Source organism: Stegodyphus dumicola, chromosome 8 (genome assembly GCF_044657685.1).
Source record: "Stegodyphus dumicola isolate Sdum_Otavi_A_Nest chromosome 8, ASM4465768v1".
NCBI lineage: Eukaryota > Metazoa > Arthropoda > Arachnida > Araneae > Eresidae > Stegodyphus > Stegodyphus dumicola.
In genome coordinates this window covers 69,359,203-69,382,829 of record NC_140775.1, presented here as the reverse complement: position 1 = coordinate 69,382,829, position 23,627 = coordinate 69,359,203, and the positions used below count along the sequence as shown (strand labels likewise).

The following is a 23,627-nucleotide window of genomic DNA, read 5'->3' as shown; positions in this document are numbered from 1 at the left end:
CAACTTTTGACTTGCGTCAGAAAAAACATGGATCTCTATATTTTGATCACAAGAATCCAAAACAAATCTTGGAACACTAATGTTACTAAGTTCTGAAAGCTTGCTACACCATTGAGACCACTCGTCGTTCAAATCAGAAGGAAGCTCTTCATCCCATGGTAATTTACGTAACCATAGCTTTTGTAGTAAAAGTTTTATTCTAACAGTGAAGGGTGTGATGAGTCCAAGAGGATCATATATTTTTCCAGCTGTTTGGAGGATGAAGCATTTGGTACTTTTCTTTCTCCTTGAAATTTCCGTCAAACAAGAAATCTCTATACCCAAACTATCTTTCTGAATGTTCCATTGAATTCCTAATACCTTCAGTATCTTTTCATTTGAGCTTAGCGGATGAATGTCAAAATTTTCTTCTTTCCATTTTTTAGCTAAATGATTATCATTCGTCACCCATTTGCGTAAATTCATCCCAGCTCCACGCATAATTGCCTTTGCTTCCCTTGAAGTTTTTAAGGCTTCTGATACATCATCTGCTCCTGTAACAAGATCATCAACATACATACATGTATCAAGAATTTGAAAGGTATCGGGATACACATTTCTGTACTTTTGGATATGCAGCTTTATAGTTGCCGCTAACAAAAAAGGACTGGAATTAACACCAAAGAGCACACGCTTAAATCTATACACCTCTAGCTGATCCTCGGTATTCTGCAAAGGTGTATCAATATTCTTAACAAATAAAAATCTAACTGCATCTCCATCTTTCTCAGCTAACACGATCTGTAAAAATGCCTTTTCGATATCTCCTAAGATTGCAACTCTATTAAGTCTAAAATATCAGCAAGTGAAATATATTTTGATTCAGATCAATACCTGGCCACAAACAATCATTTAAGGATAAACTACCTATTTCATGTGAGCTCGCATCAAATACAATATGCATTTTTGTCGTAATGCTTTCTTCTCTATAAACTGCTTGATTGCGGCATATAAAAAACTGGCTTGTTTACTTGTTTAGTAGAATCTAATACTCTTTCTATTATCCATTGATTTAGGTACTCTTCTAAAGTTTTTCTATATTTTAAGTATAATGCATTATCATGCTGCATTTTCTCATCAGGATCTTTATTCTTTTTTCTGCGACACCAAAATTGTCGCCTAGATGTTCCCACCTTTTCTTCCAAGGCAGGTTAACAATGTACCGACCATCTTTGAAACTTTCAGTTTTGTTGAATATCTCTAATGCTTTTTCTTCATCGTAAGAATTGGGATCATCTCTAATACGAACTGATTCCAAATCAAAAAACTTCTTCAACTGTGCTTCGACTTTGTCATAAATTAACCCGCAATGCATTAATTGTTTCTCATATGGTAAATCTTCAATGCTACCGCTTATCAAATACCCAAATGCTGAATTTTGTAACACTAAATTTGTATTTGGTACATAAATTTGCCCGGATCTTATCAAATCGAAAAATACTTCAGATCCTAGAAGTAACTGAATTTTACCCGGTTTGTGAAAGTCTGGATCAGCTAATGTAACTTCTTGTGAAATCTCAATATTACAGACTTCAATTTGTCTAGAAGGCATTAAATGAGAAATTTTCGGAATTACGAAAAAATCTAGTTTACGACTGTATGTGTTTCCTCTATTTAAAATAACTGCACTTATTTTTGATTTCACCGTTGTTGAAATCCCAGATAAACATCCTACTGATACGTTTACATTTTCTCTTTGCAAATGAAGCTTTTCAGCTAATTCCGATGAACAAAGATGAATCATACTTCCACTGTCAAGCAAAGTTCTGGCTGGAAATATTTCTCCTCCATTTCCCTTAATATAAACAATCGCTGTTGATAGTAGGACTCTATTGACTGCATTAAAATTTTTATTTACATTAGCTGTCATAAAACACTCACTATATCCTTATTTATAAATGGCTCTGCATGACAGTTCAGTTTCGCTACTTCCGTAGGCGAACTGGCGTCTGACTTTTGATCCGACAGAGACGCGATTTCGCAATTGTCTGTATTTTGGGAAATTGAAACTTTTTCTCTCTCATAGCACAGTAACGAATTGTGCTTTTTTCTGCATAGCCTACAAGAGTAATTTGAAGGGCAATTTCTCACTCCATGATTTCCAAAACAGCAGAAACATAAGTTGCGCTTTTTAACATACTCGACTCTATCCTTTAAGCTGAATTTTTGAAATTTAGGGCGTTTAAATAATTTATGTTCCACATTACACAGTTTACAAATTAAAGCACGTTTCTCAGTCACACATGAAACCATTGAAGAAACCTTTGGTTGACTTACTGAAACTTTTGATTTAGACATTACCGGAATTCTAGAAGCGTTTAATGTCCTCGCATGATCCTTTAGAAATTCTAATAACTCTGTAATGTTCGGTATTTTTTCTTTCTTTAAATTCCATTCCCACCATAACTTAGTAATCTGATCAAGTTTCTGGCTAAGAATAAAGGCAAATATAGCAGATGAAACCCCATCTAACTTTTGTTCTAAACATTCTAACGATCTTGCAATTTCACTTGTAACATCAATTAAATTTAGAATCGCAGAAGCTGACTCGTTATGAATAATGGGAATACTCATAAACCTTTTAAGATGAGCATAGCTTGTTCTCTAGGATTCGAGTATCTTTCTTCAAGAAGAGACCACGCTAACTTATAATTATTATCCATTATAGTTATCGTTTGGATAATTTTAAAGGCATCTCCTTTCAGTGCTGATTTCAAATACTGCAATTTTACAGCATCTGATAAATTTGGGTTTTGATCAATACTCGCTTTAAAAATATCCTTAAAGGAAAGCCAAAAATGCATTTCTCCTGAAAATATTGGTAATGAAATCTTAGGTAAACAAACAACAGTATTTTCAGAAATTACTGCATTTTCTACTTTATTTTCTTTAACAACGTTCGACAATCTATTATTTATTTCAAATTCTATATCAATAATACTACTATTGATTTCATCTTGCTCACTGGGCCCACCAGCGGCCGAGCGGTAAAGTCGCTGAACACTGGTAGTTCGGTCCGAGGTTCAAATCCTGCGAACGGGCTGGCTGCATGGGCGTTTTCGTGGTTTTCCCCATGTGTAACGTGTATACGAGCCAGTTTCCCTTAGAAAGTCCTCCACGAAGGCATCCCTCCCCTTAGGCAGATAGCCCTCGAGGCTTTGCCATAATCACACACACACACACATCTTGCTCACTGAAGATTTTTTCGATATTTTCTTCACTACTTAAATTGATAATAGAATCAAAAATATTATCAAATTCATTTTGCAGATTGTTAAATTTAGTTTTTAACAATTCTAAATCACTAACATTTAAATCTGGCTCACAGAGTTTCTTTTGCAACTTCGATAAGATAGTTTTTTGAGTTCTCTTTTTAGTGAGAACATCTTTCAGTTTCGTAGCCATTTTGGCTACACTTATCAGTAACAAATTATCACACAAACTTAATTCAGAATTTACTAAATGCAACAGTTAATAATGAATAGAGTGTCAAGGATTTTTTATTTACCCCTTTCTTTCAGCAACTGGCTATAATTCACAAACACAAATTCCATAGAAACAAAATGGCAACTCACTGTTTTACACTAGAATATTTACTTAGCTGATATCGCTGCGGCTCTACTGGACCACTCAAATGGTCCGACGAATTCTAAATGGACTGTAACTCTTAATTAAACTAATTAACAAACTACTCTGTAACATATCTTTATTATATTAATTTTTGGAAGACGCTCAGGCTACCACAATCACTCTCTGCTTCGGCATTGAAGCCAACCCTAAAGTAATTAACACTCTTTTTGTAAACAGTAGCGATGGCAGCGCCATCTGGCTTCAGACGGACGTAACAACACTTTCTTTAGCCAATATTAATCAGGACAGCTCCAATAACACTTCTTACAGTCGTTGAAAATCTACTATAAACACGCTGGAACAATCAACGACACAGCCTTCACACTGTCAGGCAATAATGGTGGAGATAGCTTCACTGCAAAGCACCAGAGTACAGTTTCCGACTCTGTTTGGTCGTTCTCGGAACTCCATGTACTCTCGAGACTCTCCACGCGATGCACTCCACGATACACAAGAGTATAGCTCTCGACTCAGCACAGTCTAAGACAAAACTCGACTATGCACTAAAAGACTCTCTCGATGCACTAGACGACCAACTTGGCGCTAGACTTCGAGACACTCGCTCAATGACTGACTATCAGCTCGCGAGACGAGGCACTCTAACTTGCTCTCTCGATGAAGCACACTCTCGATACTAACTGACTGCAGACCAGCATGGTTTATATAGCTTTCGGCTTGTGTTCGAGAACATTCTGGGCTAAACCGGTAAGAATTCGTTCCAGAAGATTCTCCATCTGTCCATGGTATATCGCCAAATGTAGCAATTCTGCCTTCCCTTGCCGTTTTAAGGCAACCCTAAAACTGCATTGCGTGGATGCTATCTTACAGCGCCTTTACATTTCGTAACAATAGCAAAAATAGAATAAGTTTGTGAATCTTTCTTGTCTAATGATAATGCTTTAAAATGTTGATTTTGGAATTATGGTCTGGAGATTATTTTTCTGAAGTACATTGGTTTTCTTGATATATCTGAAATTAACTCTCAACACAGCTTATCTCAGTATCGTTATTTATTATGTACACTTTTAATGGCTACATTGTTCTCTGATAGTTGCTTCTCACAGAACTGTGAAATGTATGATTGGTCTCAAATTGAAGATGATTAAGCAGGATTTCAGATTCAAATTGCTTTCATTGTCAGTATTGTCTTCTGACCTCAGGCTATTGAGCATTTGTAGGGTGAAATGGAAAGATTCAATGTTTAAAAACTCAACCCTCTAATCTAAATGAACTATCATTATATCAGCTTGGGCTAATATTTCTCATGAATGAAATCAGTACATTCTTCAGTCCATGCCCCGAAAAATATAAGGCGTCGTTAAAATTAAAGGTAGACCAATATGTTACTTTGAGTATCTCTAATATTTTAGCCACTCAGTATATGTAAGATGAAATTCTATTTAATGGATCCATAGGTCTTCTTTTTATTTAGTTATTTCCTTTTTACTTCCTTGTATGAAGTAAAAAAGTATTGTAATCGCGAAAAGTTTCAAGCAGCATATTTCAACGAAAATATCCATTTTGACCGCTATCGAATGCAATTTAACGATGTTTTTGCGTGACATCTGTACGTAAGGACAGAATAAAAGACTCTTTTCCTCCAAAAAAATTATAAAACTGCTTTAAAATGAATTCTGAAGAGAATTTTTCATGGCATCTGTACGAATGTATGTACGTACGTATCTCGCATAACTCAAAAACGAGTAGCCTCAGAACGTTGAAATTTTGTATATAGGACTGCTATAACATGTAGATGTTCACCTTGTATTTTGGTTGCAATCGGCCGCACCAAACGTATATAAATATATTTATATATATATCCACTCTGTTACCCGGCTTAGTGATATCAGTTTCTTTACTCTTATATGTTTGTAAATTGTATATTTTTTGCTTTAAAAATGATTGAATTATGTTGTTTTTATCTTCCGGTTAAGGTTTTTTTATGCCTTTCGTAATTCTGGAAGCAATATTTGTACAATTATCAACAATTTAAAAGCTGTTTAAGTGCGGTTAAGTTTTAAATAACTTGGTGGACATATTTGTTTACACTTGAAACAGCAGAATTGTAGATTTGTTGCCAATCTAGAGAGACTAAGCTTCGCAACACAAAAATAATGCCTTCATTTTTTAAATCATGCTTAATCCTTTCTGGAATTTTTTCGAGGAAATAAGTGTTTAAGATTTACTTCGTAATTTTTAATGCAGATATTTTGAGTTTTTATGTATTTTTGCCTTGTCGCAAAGTGAGAACTGAATTAATTGAATGAGAAATACTAAATAGTCTGTGAAAAACTGTTTCTTTTCTGTTTTGTTTGCTTAATTTCTTTCATACATCGTTTTAGCTTATTATTACAACATCGTTTTAGCTTATTATTAATTACAACATATTATAGTATTTGAATAGAACATGTGGCAATGATAATTCTTCAAATGATATAAATATTGTGCATTCAGAGTGTCGTTATAGTAAACAAATATAATGAATTTTAAGAGTGCATTTATTCTATTGTGGTTTATGCGTTGTCGACGAAGTAGATTTAATTCAATCCACTCAATTTAAATGAAATTCAAGAAAAAAATGCGTATAATTTAATATTCCATACAAGGAAGTCATGTGGTGTACACATCAGATTTTTTATCCTAAAATCACCGTTCTCATGTTTGCTTCTGTCTTGCAAGCCACCTCTCAGTTTGCTATTAATTCAGCTGTCAGTATGTAAAAGCTATGCTTGTAATTATTAAATAGCAGAGGTACCTATCTCAGTAATTAGCATGCTGAATTTTTTTTTATAAATATGAACACAGTAAACATTCATACAAATAAACATTCATACGAACGTTCATGCACGCTCATATGAACACAGTAAGTTTTGCTTTATTGTGGTCATATAAACACAGTAAAGCAATATATATATATGTATTATGTTCATACGAATACAATATATGTAAACCTGCAACATTATGCCTAAAATAAAATACATATCAAATACCCACAACTATTTGCTTATAGGAGAAATCATCACATGCATCATTATGTCCTGCTGTTCATATATTGTTAAAATTAAAAGGTCGTGTTTAAAACTTGAATATGTTAAGAATGGAGTTGCAATTAATAATTTTTTTGTGATGTTAAATCGGCAGGATATAAATTGGAAAGTTTAGAATATTATAATATTTTTCAATTTATTGAAATTAGTACAGTAGAATTCCAGTCCACCATTTAATTTGACCTAGTTAGCAAAAAGATAAATCCATAAAAAACTGCATGTTGTCGAGCATGCACGAGTAAACAGCATTCACGCTTCATTGTTTATCTACATTTCATTAGCATGAGTCCCTACACTGCAGTCAGTTTGTTTACCTTGGTACCATGCTTTTTGTACCAGTTTATATTTGTCAATGAATTGACGTTTAGTTTGTTCTCTGTTCCTGTGACAATATTTGTTAACAGTATAGTATTTTTACCTTGTATTAACAATATCACATTCTGTGATGTGTTGTGATCACTTCAAAGAGGGAAAAAGTATCTATTTCTGTGGAAGGAAATCCGAAAGTTTTGAAGAGATTGGACAAAGATGAAACACTGTTAAAAGTGGCATAGGATTATAACATAGGAAAAATGATCATAAGACTGGAAAAGGAACTGAAAGGAGTAGCAAAATGGTGTTCTGAGCAAGTGACAGCTATCACTAGAGAACAATGAAAAAATGTGAATACAAAAAGATTACTGAAGCTTTGTTTCTTTGGTTTATTAAACACAGAGATAAAGTTATCCCAATACCAATCTTGCAGGAAAAAGCCTTGAAATTTCAAAAGGAATTAAGGGTGATCCTAACTTTGCAGCTATTCGGTGACTCATTAAGCAAAAAAGATATGGTATATGGCAGCATGTTGAGAAAATCATGAGACATGTGGAGAAAAACTTTCAGCAAATGATGAGTCAGTGGAAAGCTTCAGAGGTAAGTTTCATAAGTGTTTGGATAAGGGAAGCTTGTCCTGAACCAAATATTCAACTGCAATGAGACAAGACTAAATTACAAGATGCTGCCTACTAAAACATTTGCATCTAAGTCTGAAACTACAGCACCTGGTTACAAGCAAAATAAATAACGAATAACAATCCGTGTCTGTGGTAAGGTCACAGGTAATCTGTGATAAGGTGGAAAGATTAAAGTTATTGTGAAAAGAAGAAAAAAAAAAAAATCCAAGAATTTTTTATATATGTCTAAAAATGTTTTTTCAGGCAAATATTTTGACCAGAGAAGTGCTTGGAGGAGTTCACTGAGGTGTTGAATAAGAAAGATGCAAAAGGTAATGAAAGGAGTAGTAATGGTAGAAAGTGGAGGCAAAATTTCTGATACTGAAGCTCTAGAGATAGCTCACACAAAAACCTGGAGCCCTTTTCACACAAAGCCTTGGAGATAGCATTAAAATAAGTGGAGCAGTTGGAGGAATTTTCGTCAACAGAGATTTTACTTCTGCGATATCTAATTTGGAGAAAACATTAACCCCTTCGAGCCGGGTAGCGAAAACAAGTGCTTATCGCAGAGGCCGGCAGTGTCTTCCGCGAGCGTCTCTCCAGGGCCGGGGGCTTTTTTGCTACTAAGCCTAAATCCATGAAATTTCCGAAGTATCAACGCATTGTTTAATAATGCTCTATAGAGTATTTAAAGGGCTTATGCTTTATAGATATTTTTATATATATACTTTAATTACCTTATTTCTTGTTTAAATGCATATTTTACACATTTTATTTTAATTACTCACCATTTTATGACTTTTAACATTATACATCTGAAAACTAAATATATTACTTAAAATTCTCTTTTCGTATGAAAAATTTTAAAACAGGGATCTACACACAGTCCTATGTTACATTCCTTGAACTCGTAATAACTCATTTGCCGTTTTGGAGGACTTTTCCGGGAATGTGAACGAACGAAGCATCGTTGTCTCATTTTTTTATCAGTTTCTTCTGAACAAAGTTTTGGAAAATGTCTTTCAGTTAATCTTTCAGAATCAATATCAGAATATCAGAATTTCAGAATCAATATCTGAAATATTTTGCATCATTTCTGCTATTTCATGCTCTGTTAAACATTTTTGACGCTTCGACATTGAAACGGTAAAAACGGAAGGAATTCACATCTAACAAGATCTAATTATTTTCTAAAAACTGAGCTGTAAACGGAAATACTCAACGCTTTAGCGCATATAAAACTTCTACTTACAATAAACAACTACCACGTGCGAATAAAGTGCGATTTAAAGAGACGTCATAAATCACGCCATTCGGAACATTTAGTTCCCCGTTTGTTTATATAATCAAAAACATGTGTATGTGAGTCATGCCTCTCTCATTTCGAGTAGAAAGTCTAATGTACACGTATCTGAAACCATATGGACATACAGTGCCATCTTGTGGCAGAAATTATAGTTTGAAAAACGTTCCAAGGTACTGGCACAAATACGTGACAGTAGGTAGAAAATGCAACAATGCTCTGGCACGCCTGCGTGTCAGCCGGTAGATAAGTGTGTTCGTTGCTGGCACGTGTACGTGACAGTCGGCGCGAAGGGGTTAAACAGCTGGCAAACAAAACCCAATTATTAACACTTTTCATCAGCTCTGATTGCTTTTTGTAGTTGTTTGTAGGTTTTTCGTTTGATCGATATATTATAAATTTATAATTTATTCAAATTATTATTGTGTAATTTTTGAAGTTAATATATTTTGACAGTTTTAAATGTTGCATTTGTTGTAAATTCTGCCCCGTCCGACCTTGTCAATCATCCAACTGTGGCCCGTTTATATCGACTAATCATGACTTTATTGTTGTAAATATCTGTAAATACTTAAATTCATCTGATGGCATTGTTTTTGTATACTATTTTATGTTTTGTAAATTGTTTTATTTATTACTGTTAGGGTTTATTTTTGTGTAATTTATTACACTGTGATTGATGATATGACGGCATGTTTTGGATATAAGTGTTTATTTCTTAAGGCTTGTAGATAATTCATTTCCAAATCCAACAACATTTAAATTGTAAAAATAGAATGTATTTTGACATTCAAAATAGTTGCCTAGAATCATCATCAGTTAGCTAACTAGAACAAGAGGTATGGGTAAAGACATCTTGATGGGTTTGGTAATAAGGTGTGTCCATAAATTGGTAGCATTTGGCAATTTTTTGCCAGTTTGCCAGCTTAGATTTGGGAAGCTTTTTTTATTTATTTTTCATGAAGCGTATGTAACACCATATTAATACAGTGCAAAGTCCGTAATCCGGACATCCATTATCCGGAATGATCTATAATCTGGACCTCAAAGCCACAAACTCGCGCATGCACGTTTTAATGTGTGCGTCCGCTTCGCATGCTCGTAAAGCATTTATCCATGCACGCTTCCATTAGAAAGTGACAGAGAGGCTATTGAAAACGAAAAATTTCAATTGACAAGTTAGTCAGTATTTTCGACACAGCAATTACAGGACTTGAACAGTGGAACTTTGTAATAGGACAAGAAATTATGCTTGTTTATAGAATTAAATAGAAAGTATTTGCACAAAAAACGAAGCAACTTAAACAACTTACATTGAAAGAAATGTATAATAAAGTAAACAAATAAATATTAGGCCTTTTTTTTTTTGTAAATTTTGATACTCTTTAGATCATAATTGCTCTTTATTTCATAAACTATGGTTTTATATTTTTAATTGTATAATTTCTGCATGCCATCTGACTAGATTTAAATTGATGGTCTATAATCCGGAATCACCGAAGTCCCGATGAGTCCGGATTACGGACATTGTACTGTACATCTATAAGAGCTAAGAGAACTCATTTGCCATGAATAGTAGCTGAATATGAGTTGCTATGAGTGGTAGCAGAACTGGATTTTGCAGCTTATTCTGTGAGTAATTTTCGGAATTTACGATATTTCTCATGGGGTAATTCAAGAATTGCTTAACTCAACTTAAGCAGTAATTTTATCATTAGACTCTCATCAGAGAGTGGGGATTTTTTAGTGTACAAAATTATTTTTGCTTCTTGACAAAACCATTGCTCATTAAAGGATTAAAGGGTTAAACAAAATAAAAACACTTTTTCAAAAATAAAAAATTTTATGTTTTAAAGCGTGATATCTTTCAAAGCACTTCCCCTTGTGCAAGGGTGCATTGCAAAATTTACGCATATACTATGTTACACTGCATATTTACTTGACAGAGCACACACGACATTGTCACAAAGTATTTAAATTTTTTATAGTTTTTACATAGGTTTCTAATGTATTGTTACATGCGTACAGGTTTGTAATAGATTAAATGCACACAAAAACAATTATAGCTTGATAAAATTTAGTTTACCAAAAGAAACATTTTACAATTCTGGAATTTTCTGCAAAAATACTTCTACAGGTCTTTTCAGTATCACAGAGTACAATCAGCAGTTATGCTGCAAACTGCTAAGAACGCTAAACATATCATAATGCAAAGCACATCTGAAAGACAAGCTCATGCGGAGATATCTAAATACTCTGTACTCAAAGCTGAACTAAACAACTGAGAAACTGATGCTTTCTCTTGTCTTATATGTTTTTCCCTGGTTGCTGAGAAATCTCTAGTACTTTCCACTTCTTGAAATTACTGGAAGGTATATCCGGTTCAAGTTACATATAAGGGTCAGATGCGGTTACAATTGCATGTAGGGATCAGTTACAGTTATACAGAGAACAAACCAAAATGTCACCAAATGGTTGCCAAGTTTAGCAACTTTCTTTCTGTTACAGCATGACAGATCTCCCAAAATACCATAGCCAGATGTTTAGAAGAAGGAGGCCTACTATATACTTGTAGATCTATTGTTTGGTTTTCATTGTTTAGGCAGCACCGTACACCCCATCTGCATTGATATCATGAGCATTGCAATTGAACTGAACAAAACTGGTCTTGTGGTATATTCTCAGATGAGAGTAACATCAGTCTGTCATCAGCTTGTAGACGGCAACTGATCTGGCATGAGAGTGGTACTGCTTATCATCCCAAAAATATCCATGAAACGGACCGATATATGAGATGCAGTATCATGGTTTGGGCCAGCATCATGATTATTGACTGCATGTCCCTTTATGTGCTTGCAGTTGGGATTTGATGACTGGCTAACATACTGCCACATGTTTACTTTTTCTGTCATGCTTTTTCAGTGATAAATTTCATATTTTATTGTAGCACTGTACTATTCAGAACTTTACACTATTTAGAACTTTATCTGTGTTTATTCCTGAGAAGCATAAAAACTCTTCCCAGACTGGTGGATTGTATACTGATGATGACCATTCTTCTTTAGAATCTGCTTGAAATTCTTCGTCAAAAAAGGTCCTAGGATATCATATAATTTCATTGTTACTAGAATCATCATCAGTTAGCTCATTCTCGTAGGAATAATTTGACAAACTATTTGCACACATTGTATTCTGTTGTAATCCATTTTTAGGAATTTACTGTAAAAGAGGCAGGTTATTAGGAAATTGTTACTTTGTCACTAAAAAGCCCACTGATAACAATAATTCGTAGAAAACAAATTTTATGGTCTCCTGTTTTTTAATAACAATCTACACAAAATGAATTTAGTCATTTCCCATGCTTTAATACAACAGTATGCACAGAACAAGTTTAATCATTCTCTGCTTAAGGTGTGTTAAAATCCTCATTCTCTTTGAGATATTTGCTGTTATTTATTTTGCTGCGTATCATTATTATTCATAATAAATTGTCTATTTGTTCTTGTTGATCTGGAGAGATTATTCAGACAGATAGCCTTGAACATGCAGCCCTCAATATTATTATATATATAAAATTAGTTTAAAATTTAGTAGTCTATCATAAAAAATGAAATTTTGAAATTCTGTCCTAAAGAAGCTTCATAATTAGGATTTTCCGCTTCATTTTTTTCTCCAAATTAACTGCACTAAATATTGAAATTTAAATAAGACTCTGAGAAGTATATTTTCTTGCTGAAAAGAAGCTTAATGCTTTAACAACATTACAAAGATAAAATAATTCTCTTGCTAACAAAGCAAAATGCTGAAAACTTCCCTAAATTTTTTTAAATCTGTGCTAAATTGCTGCTTAATATAAAAATGGACATCTTTTGTCATAATATCTCATTACCATAACAAAATATTGCTTACCATTCAAATAATTAAAAATGAAATTAATTGCAGTTTTTTTAGATGATAATTGTAAGACTAAATGTATAATTACAAGAAGGCCTGAGAAGTTACTTTTTGTCATCAGATTTGCTTCTCCTTTCAAATATTCCATGTCAAAGAATTGCTTTTTTCAAAGTTTGAGAAAATTTCTAGTTCCTAAAAAATTTCACAGGAAGTTGCTATTGATCATCAAGTAAAAATGATCCTTAATTTTTTCATTTTAGCTAAATATTTGTTTATATTTTAAAACAAATATCGCTTAAAACATTTAAAAGATGAATATCTTGTATTTCTAACTTAAAATAAAAAATATTTCTGCAGAAATTTATTTTCAATAACTTGCATAAAGAAATTTAAACAGGTACATTTAGACGTAATTGTTTAAACCGTTGATAGTATTTTGAAGTATGCATGTAAAGCTAAAAATTTATAATTGACTAATTTTTTTTAATGTTACATAAATTTTCCATTGCCAAAGTTTGTAATAAATTAAACTAAGGGAACCTAAGAATTAATTAAAATATGTATAAAATCATTTGTCTTTGCTTAATGTTAAAATAATTTACACTTTAAGAATTATTTAAATAAATTGTATTATACTGTATATGTTCATGTCTGTGAATTAGCTAACCAGGTATATGCTTCTATTAACTATCATAATTACTGTTTCAGAATGCTCGAAGGATGAAATTTCTGAAATGCTAAAGAATACATCATTAATAAAAGATTTGCATCTTGGTGCTGAAATATCAATGGTTAGTGTCAAAGTTTACATTTCTTAATTTTATAGAGAATATAATTGCTTATGCAAACAACTGTTTTGTCAACTCTTTTAAATTTGTGGCCTTAATAATAATACTGTAAAATATAATACTAAAGCATATAAATTTCACTTATTGGAGGAGTTATGGCAACAAAAATCAGCGTAAATTTCAGGACTAGTTTCGGAGGTTTAATAGATCTTCCTTCCTTAGGTGCAAAAGTGCAAATGATAAAAGAGAAGCCCTGTGCTTAAAGAATAACAACAGGAAGTCCAGTTACTGGTCTCATCTGTTGATGAAAAATGAAGACGATGAAATAATCCCCTTAAAAGCTGAGGGTAAAGATTAGTTAGAACTGGATCATTAACTAGAACTGAAAGGTTTTTTATAAATGTGAAATGCCTCTACAAAAACTGATTTTCAGAATTATTATTATTATTATTTTTTAACTACTGAAAAATGGCAAATCTGATCCAATGCAGCATCGGATCTTTGATTTTTCTGATGTGGGGCAGAAGCTAAAACTGCCGCCCTCACCCATCATCCTTTAAGTTTCTCTAACAAGTTTTAATTTGTTTAATAAATACAGAAATAGGTAGGGTTTGAGGTAAAAATCTAAGCTCCATTTTATACTAAATTCCTTACGTGCATTCTTTTTTTTTTTTTTTTTTGTTATAAAGGAAAAATACGTACCAAAGTTACATAATTAGAAAATCGTCCCCTCCTAGGAGAACCGCCTTTCTGGTGAGCTTGCTTTCAGATTCAATCCTAATCCTAACTCTCCTGAAGCGCTTCTAACACTTCAGTCCTCGAAGCCATTCGTTTTTCCTCTCTAAGGGGAAGGGGCATCTAAGCTTCTCAATATTCCGTGTTATTGCAACCTGCTCATATAATCTAACCTAACGTAATTTAACCAGTAGGTTAAATTACGTTAGGTTAGATTATATGAATATGGCAAAGACAGGAGGGCTATCTGCTTAGAGGAGTGCCTTCGTGGAGAAACTTTTTAAAGGAAACTGGCTTGTATTCACGTTCCACATGAGGAAATCCATGAAAACAAGCCTTGCTGCCAGCCTGTTCGTCTGGGTTTGAACCCAGGCAAGGTCAAACTACCAGTATTCAGCGGTCTTAATAACTCGGCCACTGCTGAGGACATTTGTCTGATTATTTACTATGTGTTTCGCCATTAGGCACTGCATGGAAAAGGAGGAATGCCCCATGGAAAAAAATTTGTAAGGGAAACTAGCTCTTATGTATGTTACACACGGGGAAAATAACGGAAATGCTCATATAGCCATCACATTCACATATACTTGACCCTCGGACCGAACTGCTAGTGCTCAGCGGCTTTTATTGCTCAGCTACTAATGGGGCCATTGCATACAAAATATCGGCTATTGCGGAAAGGAAAAATTCTGAAAAGATTATACAGAATATGGGCTATAACTCAGAGTATTCGTGCTTCCTGTCTTGTTTTTCATACTTCCTATTCCATAAGCAGTTTTAAGTTCTTACCTGCCTTAACCCCTTAACTGCCGCGGAAAACGTACAAGATTCATTTCCCAGTGCCACGGTTTTTCACACAGGCGCGCGTAGTTATGCGATGTATTAGGGGAAAATAAGGGCAAATTTTACTTTCTAAAAACTGTTTACTTTCACAAAATAAAGAATAAAAGTAAAACAATGAATGCACAAAATTTAATGTTTTAAGTAAAAGTATAATAAAAAGATGTAAGTATAATAAGAATGATGTTTTTATAATAAAAAAGGTCTCTAAAATAGAGTTTCGATGAAGTCATTTTTAGACCAGTATAGTGTAATATCAGGCTTCAGTGTTATTCCTTGTGAAATCTGTATGCCTAAAAAACATATATTTCTTCCGAACTGGTTGAATGCCATGATTTTGTTCTTGGTTTTTCATTTGCAAGGTGTTGGCTCATATACTCGCCTACAAAACAATATGAAGCACGAACAATATGAAGCACAATATCAAGTAACAATATGAAGCACGAACAGTAACAATATGAAGCATGAACAGTTCATCAAAAAAGATAAATGGGTTTGAAACATCCGTTATATATATCTTTATTCCTGCAACCTAGTGCAAAAAGTAAACGAAAACGGAGGACACAGAATAAAAAAAATACATTTTACTCAAACAACACCAGCCAATACCGCGCAGTCATTACTTTCACCTCTTTAGACACATCCTTCTCTTTAATTTCTCCCCACACTTCTCTGAAATAGTATCATTCTTCGCATACTTTGTCAAGGTCATTGTGGTGTTGCATTCCAAAGCTTTGCGAATAATTTTGCGGGTAGCAGCACAAAGCAAATGATAGTATTTTGGAAGGGCGTATATATACGTCCGGGGCAGTTAACGCATAGGTTGAGCAAGGCGTATGTATACGCCCGCGGCAGTTAAGGGATTAACGCTATTAAAATATCACAGAATTAGTAACGAAAATTAAAATTTTACTTTGAAAGCCTTTTGTTCTGCAAATAAGGGCATGGAATTGTCATAATTTGATCTGCGGTTTGATTTTCGGTTGCCAGAAATGCGAGACTTGATAAACGGTCCTGGCTCACCGATGATCGTAGATATTTTTTAATGCGTTTTAATTTGCTGAAACTTTGATCTGAGCAGGTTGAAGTGTTCGTGATTCGTCCTCAAACATTTAATCAGATTGCTTTTTGTGCCGTGGAAGTTTTTCTTCGTTAGAATAGACTCAAATGCAATTTTTTCGGCTACTGTTTTAGACTCTTGTATCCGATATTCCATAGAATTTTTCTCTCATTTTTTATAATTCCTCAGTTTTGGTCAGTTCTTTCATTACCTACACAGAACGCAGAAGAGGAATTCCTTTTGAATTTCTATATTTACTCGATTGAATTCTGAAAAAATATCTCAAATTTTCAGGTTGATAGTAAATTGAAAAATTTTCACAGCATGTACCAGATGTCCTACCTCGTGGTTTGATTCCGCATCAAGAGAAATATCTTTAATTTCTTTTAAATATTTTAATATTTCCGGTAAATTCATTAGAAGGACTTTCACAGCCACATATTTTGCTGACCATCTTGTCTGGTTGCTTCCTTTTAAGTTGTATTTTGTACATTTTATACCATCGAGTAGTGCATCTGACAAAAAAGCGAAGTATTTTCTGAGTAATTCCAAACAGATTAACTGCTTCTGGACACGAAGAAGTAGAATGCACACTGACAAGATACGATGAGTGATCCAAATATGGTACAAATTCCTCCATCTTATTCGTTTCTGTAATCCTATCTTGTACTGTTTTAGAAATGCCAGCCATATTAGACCCGTTGTCGTAAGACTGACACCGACATTGTCCAATATCTAAACGATCAAGTGTCAATTAACACACTAATTTTCTACAATGCATTAAGAAATACATTCTCCTATCTTCCCACCAACTTCTACGAAATCAGTTAAATTTTCCTTTATCTGATATGTATCACCACACGTTTTTACGTATTGAATCACCTGGTTCATTTTTTTCCGATATGGAGTGTAATCAAGCATTATTGTGTAGCATTTAGCTTCTTTAATATCGTTTAAAATGCTACTTCAGACTGTTTTGCCTTTAAGTTAATAACTTCATTTTGAATTATCTTTGATAAATATGATTCCTTTACCTTTGTTTGGTGCTTTGACTGGTTCTTGATGAATTATGTTTGGCAAGTTGAATTATGTTTATCAAGCAGATAGATTAAATTAAGAAAATTTTCTTCGCTAGATCGAAGACACTTTGTGAACAGGCTACTTGGGATATCATCAGACCCAAGAAAAGAACGACAGTTTGTTGAAAGATACAGTACCGCATCCATGACTATATAGAATTTCTCTCCATTTTTCTTTCTCTGTGTGAATGAGTCGCTCAGTGTAGTGATCGATGCCTTGGCACGATTTCATTTGTTGTACTCGAATTTTCCACTTAATGATGCACCTCTGTGAATTCCAGACTCTTCGTGCTCAGTTTAGTTTCTCAAAACTTTTTTCCAATTAATGAATCCTGTAGTATGGTGTAGCAGCAGCACCATGTTTCTGATAAATGTTGCAGAGAGTACAAAAAATTGCATTCTTGTTTTTAGAATATGTGAAGCAAGATATCCTAAGATTTTCATTATTTATTAATGTTCTGTATTACATGTCAAATGTCTGCCATCACGTTCAATGGGACTGAGGTTTGTGTTTTCTGGATGTTTACTGGCTAATAATACTGATTGACTGCTTAAGAAATACTGTTGGTGATCTTTTATTTTTTTCTATGACCAGCCAACTGCATGGGTCCAACAAATGAAAGGTTTTTAGTTTTTCGTCTTTCTGCTGCCCGCTCCCATCTAAATGAAGAGATCTTTATATCATGGTTTCATGTCCTCCAGCTATTCGTTTGATGTCGATGAAGAAGGTTATTCTTTCCAAATGCTGACTTGTAGATTGTTTGGGGATGATATAGGCAGTCATGTTTGGTTGTCCAAATTGAAAGAAATATTAATACCCTGTAGAATCTCAGCATAATCGGAATTGCGGCAGTGTCTGACAGTTTACTTCTTCCTTAAAGTTGTTTTTTCATCTGAGCTGAAATTTGTTTTCTCTGTTTGGCTTTATCTTTGTCTTGTTTTCTATATTCCGCTTTTCTCCCCCTCAGAGCGCAGATGTTTTCTTTTAATCTAAATAAAATTCACTAAGAATTGCCTTAGTAAGAATAACTAAGAATTGATGTAATTACACTGAACATTCCTAAATAAATGGTCACGTCTCACTAAATATAGTGCAAGACGCGACCATTTATTTAGGAAGTACAGGAAAAAAAAGAGTACAGAAGAGACCTGAAAACTAAAAAATAACCTTAAAAATAACACTCCACTGTTCTGAGTCAAACCAAAGGTGAGCCTATGTTGCCAACTGGCTGCAAAGAAATCTAAATGCCTTGCTTCATCTTGAAGACATAATGATAGTGTCTTGTGTATACTCGATGAATATTAATTTGAATTATTTCATTTGTCCGGGATGGCCCAAGGTTAATTTTTTTGGATTAGATCTTAGCAAATAGTTACAATGCTTCTCCGTTTCCCAGCAGACTTTGCTATGGAAACCAGGCGACTCCTTCAACAAGCTATCGTCCTATTTCTCATTTGAATACACCCCGACCAGACAGGAAACGATAGAGAGACTTCAGACGTTACTGATAGGGTCAGTTTGATTCTATTGGTGACGCTTGGAGTCCCTCTATTTGCATCTTTCTGATCTTATATTTATAGTTGTAATCGGCTGTACTTTATTTTAACTCATGTTTCTTTGAAAGGGTTCTTAGTATTTAATTATAAACCTTCTTAAAAAAGGTTTTTAAACTTGGTCTTAAAACTATTAACATTGTACTAAAATTAGAGAGCTGTTTTAGCGAACAACATACCAAATACGATCCAGCGTTATATTTGAATTTGCCGCCCACGAGAGTTGCCGCCCGGGGCAAGAACCCCTGCTTGCCCCTCGCTAGATCCGGGACTGTTCAATGTCAGGCAACAAAGGATTTATATGTTTCTTTTTCCCCTAACATATGCCTTGTATTATGTGTCCTGAAATAGGTCTCGTTAACATGAGACATGTTAGGAAAAGGAAACATATGAAACTTCTGCTGCCCGGCATTGTTGGTCAGAAAACCACATTGTCCATTTTCAGCTGATATATTCAAAAAAACATCTGTTATCAAATTAGTCTTTCTAGAGCTATTTCACATTCATAAAAATTTTCAATTCTAGTTAACAGTTTCAGTTCCAATCCATCTTTGCACTCATATTTTAAGAAAATTATTTCATAGTTATTTTCATTTTTCATCAATAGATGATGCCAGTAGCGCAACTTCCTTCCTTTCATCATTAGTGCCTGAACCAGGACATAGAAGAGAAGGGCTAGTTCATAGAGCTTTTACCCCTGAAACAGGAAATGAGGTGGTGGTCTTGGAAAAAAATGTGATCATAAATAAAAATCTGTTCATGGGGGGGGGGGACAAAGCAGGCAGGGTTTTTCCGCAATATTTGACATTTGTTGGCTTATGCTGAGAAAAGGATGAATTTCTTTTTCATCTTGTTTCTGAATAGCCATACTAATGGTCAAATTGATCAACTTGTATACGCAAGAGGGATTAACAATTTATTTAAGACTGTTAGTGAGCATAAAACAGAGGAACTGGAGGAAGCAGGCTAGAGATACTTTATTATGAACTGTAAATATCATTTTGATGACCAAACATCAGCTGCTTAAGCACAAAATTTTGGAAGAATATGGTGGTAGCAGAATAAAATTCAATGAAGCATTGTTCACCATCTTCATGAGTCTTACTTTGCAGAGTTCATGTGACGAAACTCCTTGGGATGAGGAAATGCATCGATATAGTAAAATATGGAGGCTACAAATTGTATGTGGCAGTAAACATGACATGAACTTGGTGATACTTCTGGTGCCAGCTTAGCATTTAAAAAACAAGGACCATAATAATTTCCTCTCTTGAAAGACAACATGGATTTTTTCAGAACAGCCTTTTGATATGAAAAGTAGATTTTAACATTATGCAGTATAAATATTGTAGTTATTTTATGCTAAGTAAAAAGTAAATTATGTACTGGAACATCAGCATATTCTTGTGATTGACTCGAGCCATGCTGAGATGAAGCGTCTTTTGTAGAATCAGCACTAGATTGTAAAAAGTGATGATCAGGAATGACTTTATAAGTACATAACTTATCTTAAAAGTAATATAAATCTTCAGACTTTAATTTTTTTAATTATTCCAAGTTCATCTTTAATATAACAGCTCATAGTTTAATTATTTTGTTGTCAAAAGAATCATGGTAGGTTTTTAAAAATTTCATTAATTACTGGATTTAAGTTTTGTAATGCTGAATTGAGTAAAATTTTTTCTAATGATTACTTTTGAAAGTGACCTGCATTTGTTAGGAACATAAATAAACATTGTGGTGTTGTGCGGCCCCAACCTACACGCAACAATAATAGTGACTGCTATGAACTGGAAAGTACACAAAACTCTTAAGAAGGGTTTAACTCCCTTTTTATTCTACTTTAGAAGTTACAGATGCGTGCACTTGATGCTCACAAACTACGCGACCCGGCGGTAAAATAAAAATAAGAAACTAAAAATGAATAATACCTACGAGGCTTACTACCTACGAGGCTTACTACCTACGAGGCTCTCTAAACGCAACTAACCTAACCACGTTCTAAGATACCGGTGATATTTCAGCAAACTTCTGAATATTAAGTTGAAAGATTCAACTATCTGCCGAGGCAAGCACACAAGCAGAAACGCGCGGTTCTTCAATTTCTACCTAGCCACCTTCACGCTCGTGAAGCAAGAAAGCACACATTCGAACTCGTTTCCCTTCTATTTAACTCAAATTACTTCCGCTGACAATTTGAATACTTTGCGCGTTCTACTAAAATTTACATACTCTGGCATTGGCAATTCCAGGGGAAAGTAAGGCTTGACAGGGAAGATAGTTTAAACTTAAAATAAATGCTAGTTAAAATAAATATAAACCCTACAACATTATTTGAAGAAGTTGGAAATCATTTTAGGGAGGTTTGATTACACAGTGAAACAGAAAAAGTGGAGGGAAGTCTATATATATCCCATTCTATTTGGCTAGTTGACAAAATTCAACTTATGTTTTTCATGCCTTGAATGCACAACTTAGAATAAATATTAGATTTACATATAGTGAATATGAATCTAACATATGTGTTTTGATTAAAAAATCAGATCTTTTTCTGAAGTATTATGGCTTTTATTTTTTTCCTTCATATTTCAGTGTCTCAGATCATGCCAAACTGCTAAGCTTTGTAAAAATCATATGAATGGCTTTTTCAAATTAGTGCTCGAAGTTTTTTCTTAGTAATGTTAATTGAATCTGGTATGATAATATTGCTTTTTAACTTTCTTATTCTTTTATAATCTGAAATTTAGGTTTAATCCAGATAAAATTTAGTTTTTCTGATTTCTTTAAAAAATTAATTTTTGTATTTAAAAACAAATATATTTTATAATTTTTTCCAAAAATTAGAATTTTTTATTAAAAGATTTTAAGGGGATATATGTAAATTTAAATATTAAATTTTGTTGATAATTTCAAAATTATCATATTCTTAAAAGTAATATTAAGTACTGTTCCATTTTACACTGTTTAATTTCTTTCACTCAGGTTTACTTTTCATTTCACCTTATTTTCAATGAAATTTAACTAATTGATTTCGATACTTATGGGCAGTAAATGCCTGACTATCTAGCATTAAATAATGCTGGAAAGCTCAATTGGAATATCTAAAAATAATTTTAGAAATTTATGTGGACTTATGGCTTGGAACAAATGAAAATTGTTACAAAATAGCATAATTGAGCACCACACGTATTCATAAGGTCTTCAGCTTATTTTAAAAAAACTTGCTTCAATCTCAACAAGCTGATTTAGTTTTTTGTGAAGAAGGATATAAGTTAATTGCACTTTATCTGGTTTTCCCTTACCTTTTCAAAAAATGATTAAAATTTTAGACCTATCCTTAATGGAAAAGCATACAAAAGAGTATTTACTAAATTACGTGATCCTGACATCAAGAAACGTGTGCTTTAATGTGCACAGTCTGCATATAGTTTGAGTAAACAGTGATGATGTAATGTGAAAAACTGACAAGCGGTTTTAGTTTTTTTATATGCAATATCCATAGTGGGATTATTTAACTAAATAAAGATTGATTAGTTCTTTCAAATTTCAGTCAGAATGATTGGTGCAAATTTGATTAGATCTTGGATACATTGTGTTCATATAATAAGTTGTGTTTATTCTTTCATATGTTTGTTTAAAGCCTCCAAAAATATGTTGGCTTTTGTGCCTAAATATGCATTATATTCTTGTATGTATAAGCCAAACTATTTTTTTCACAAGAAAGCAGGCAAAAATTAGTGGTACAGCATATGCACATGAATGATTAGAAACAGATAGTTACAAATGTGTGGGAACACAGTGTCACATGAATTTAATGACTGAGGATAAAATCTGTTGTTGTTGGATGAACATTACATAGAGTTGTTCAAATTTAGTTGTGGTTGCGGGTCATTGGAAGAAAAATGTTGGACAAATGATTTATCTAGGAAGCACATTTTTAACTGCTAGTTATCAAATTCTCTGAGGAAAATGGGAACCGAGCTTCATCATATTAGATGAATCCAACACGCAATGGTGAAAAAAAAGCAGAAGAATGGATTTCAAGGAAACAGCAGCAATAAGAAGATGTTTTATGGAATAGCAGCTGAGTATTGGCAGTTGGAAGAGAGCAGTGTTATTCCTAGAATTTTTTTGGAAGAGTAAAAATACTTGACTTTTTTAGAAGGAGTGAAATATGGAAATAGCATAAACTACATATACAGACACAGATTTTCTATAAAAAAACACTTTTTTTTAATGGACAAAATGAAATAGAAAAAAAGGAGGATGCTATTTTGGTTTTTGACAATTATAGCAGATTTTAAGTATTAGTAGAAAATATTAAACATTGTAAAAAAAAGAATTTATTTTGCATTAAATGTTCTAAATGAAATATTTATTTAATATTACAAATTTAATATCCCTTTCCTCTGATTTTTCCACAATGTTACAGCTGATTTCCTTACAATATCAAAACTCTTTCAAAATTAAAGTTACAAAAAACATTTTTCCTTGGTTACATTATAATTCTAATCTCCTTTTCCTCTGATTTTTTCACAAGGTTACTGCTCCTTCAAAATTAAAATCACCAAAAACATTTCCTATTTGTTCTTTGAAATCTGGGCTTTGCTCAGATATTCTCCTTAGACTATCCAGTTGTTTTTCCTCCAATCTATTTCTGCTATTTGATTTGATCCTATTTTGAGTAGAAAACCGTCTTTCACAAACAGCCGTTGACAAAGGTATA

General features: G+C 33.4%; 1 protein-coding gene across 1 annotated transcript in view; it reads left to right on the top strand.

Annotated features, from left to right (window-relative positions):
- Positions 1-23,627, top strand: part of LOC118201125 (CDAN1-interacting nuclease 1) — a 98,321-nt gene that overhangs the window by 28,678 nt on the left and 46,016 nt on the right. The window contains exon 7 of the mRNA XM_085822996.1: positions 13,554-13,636. Coding sequence (XP_085679122.1) covers positions 13,554-13,636 — 83 coding nt within the window. The remainder of the gene's footprint in view (positions 1-13,553; positions 13,637-23,627) is intronic.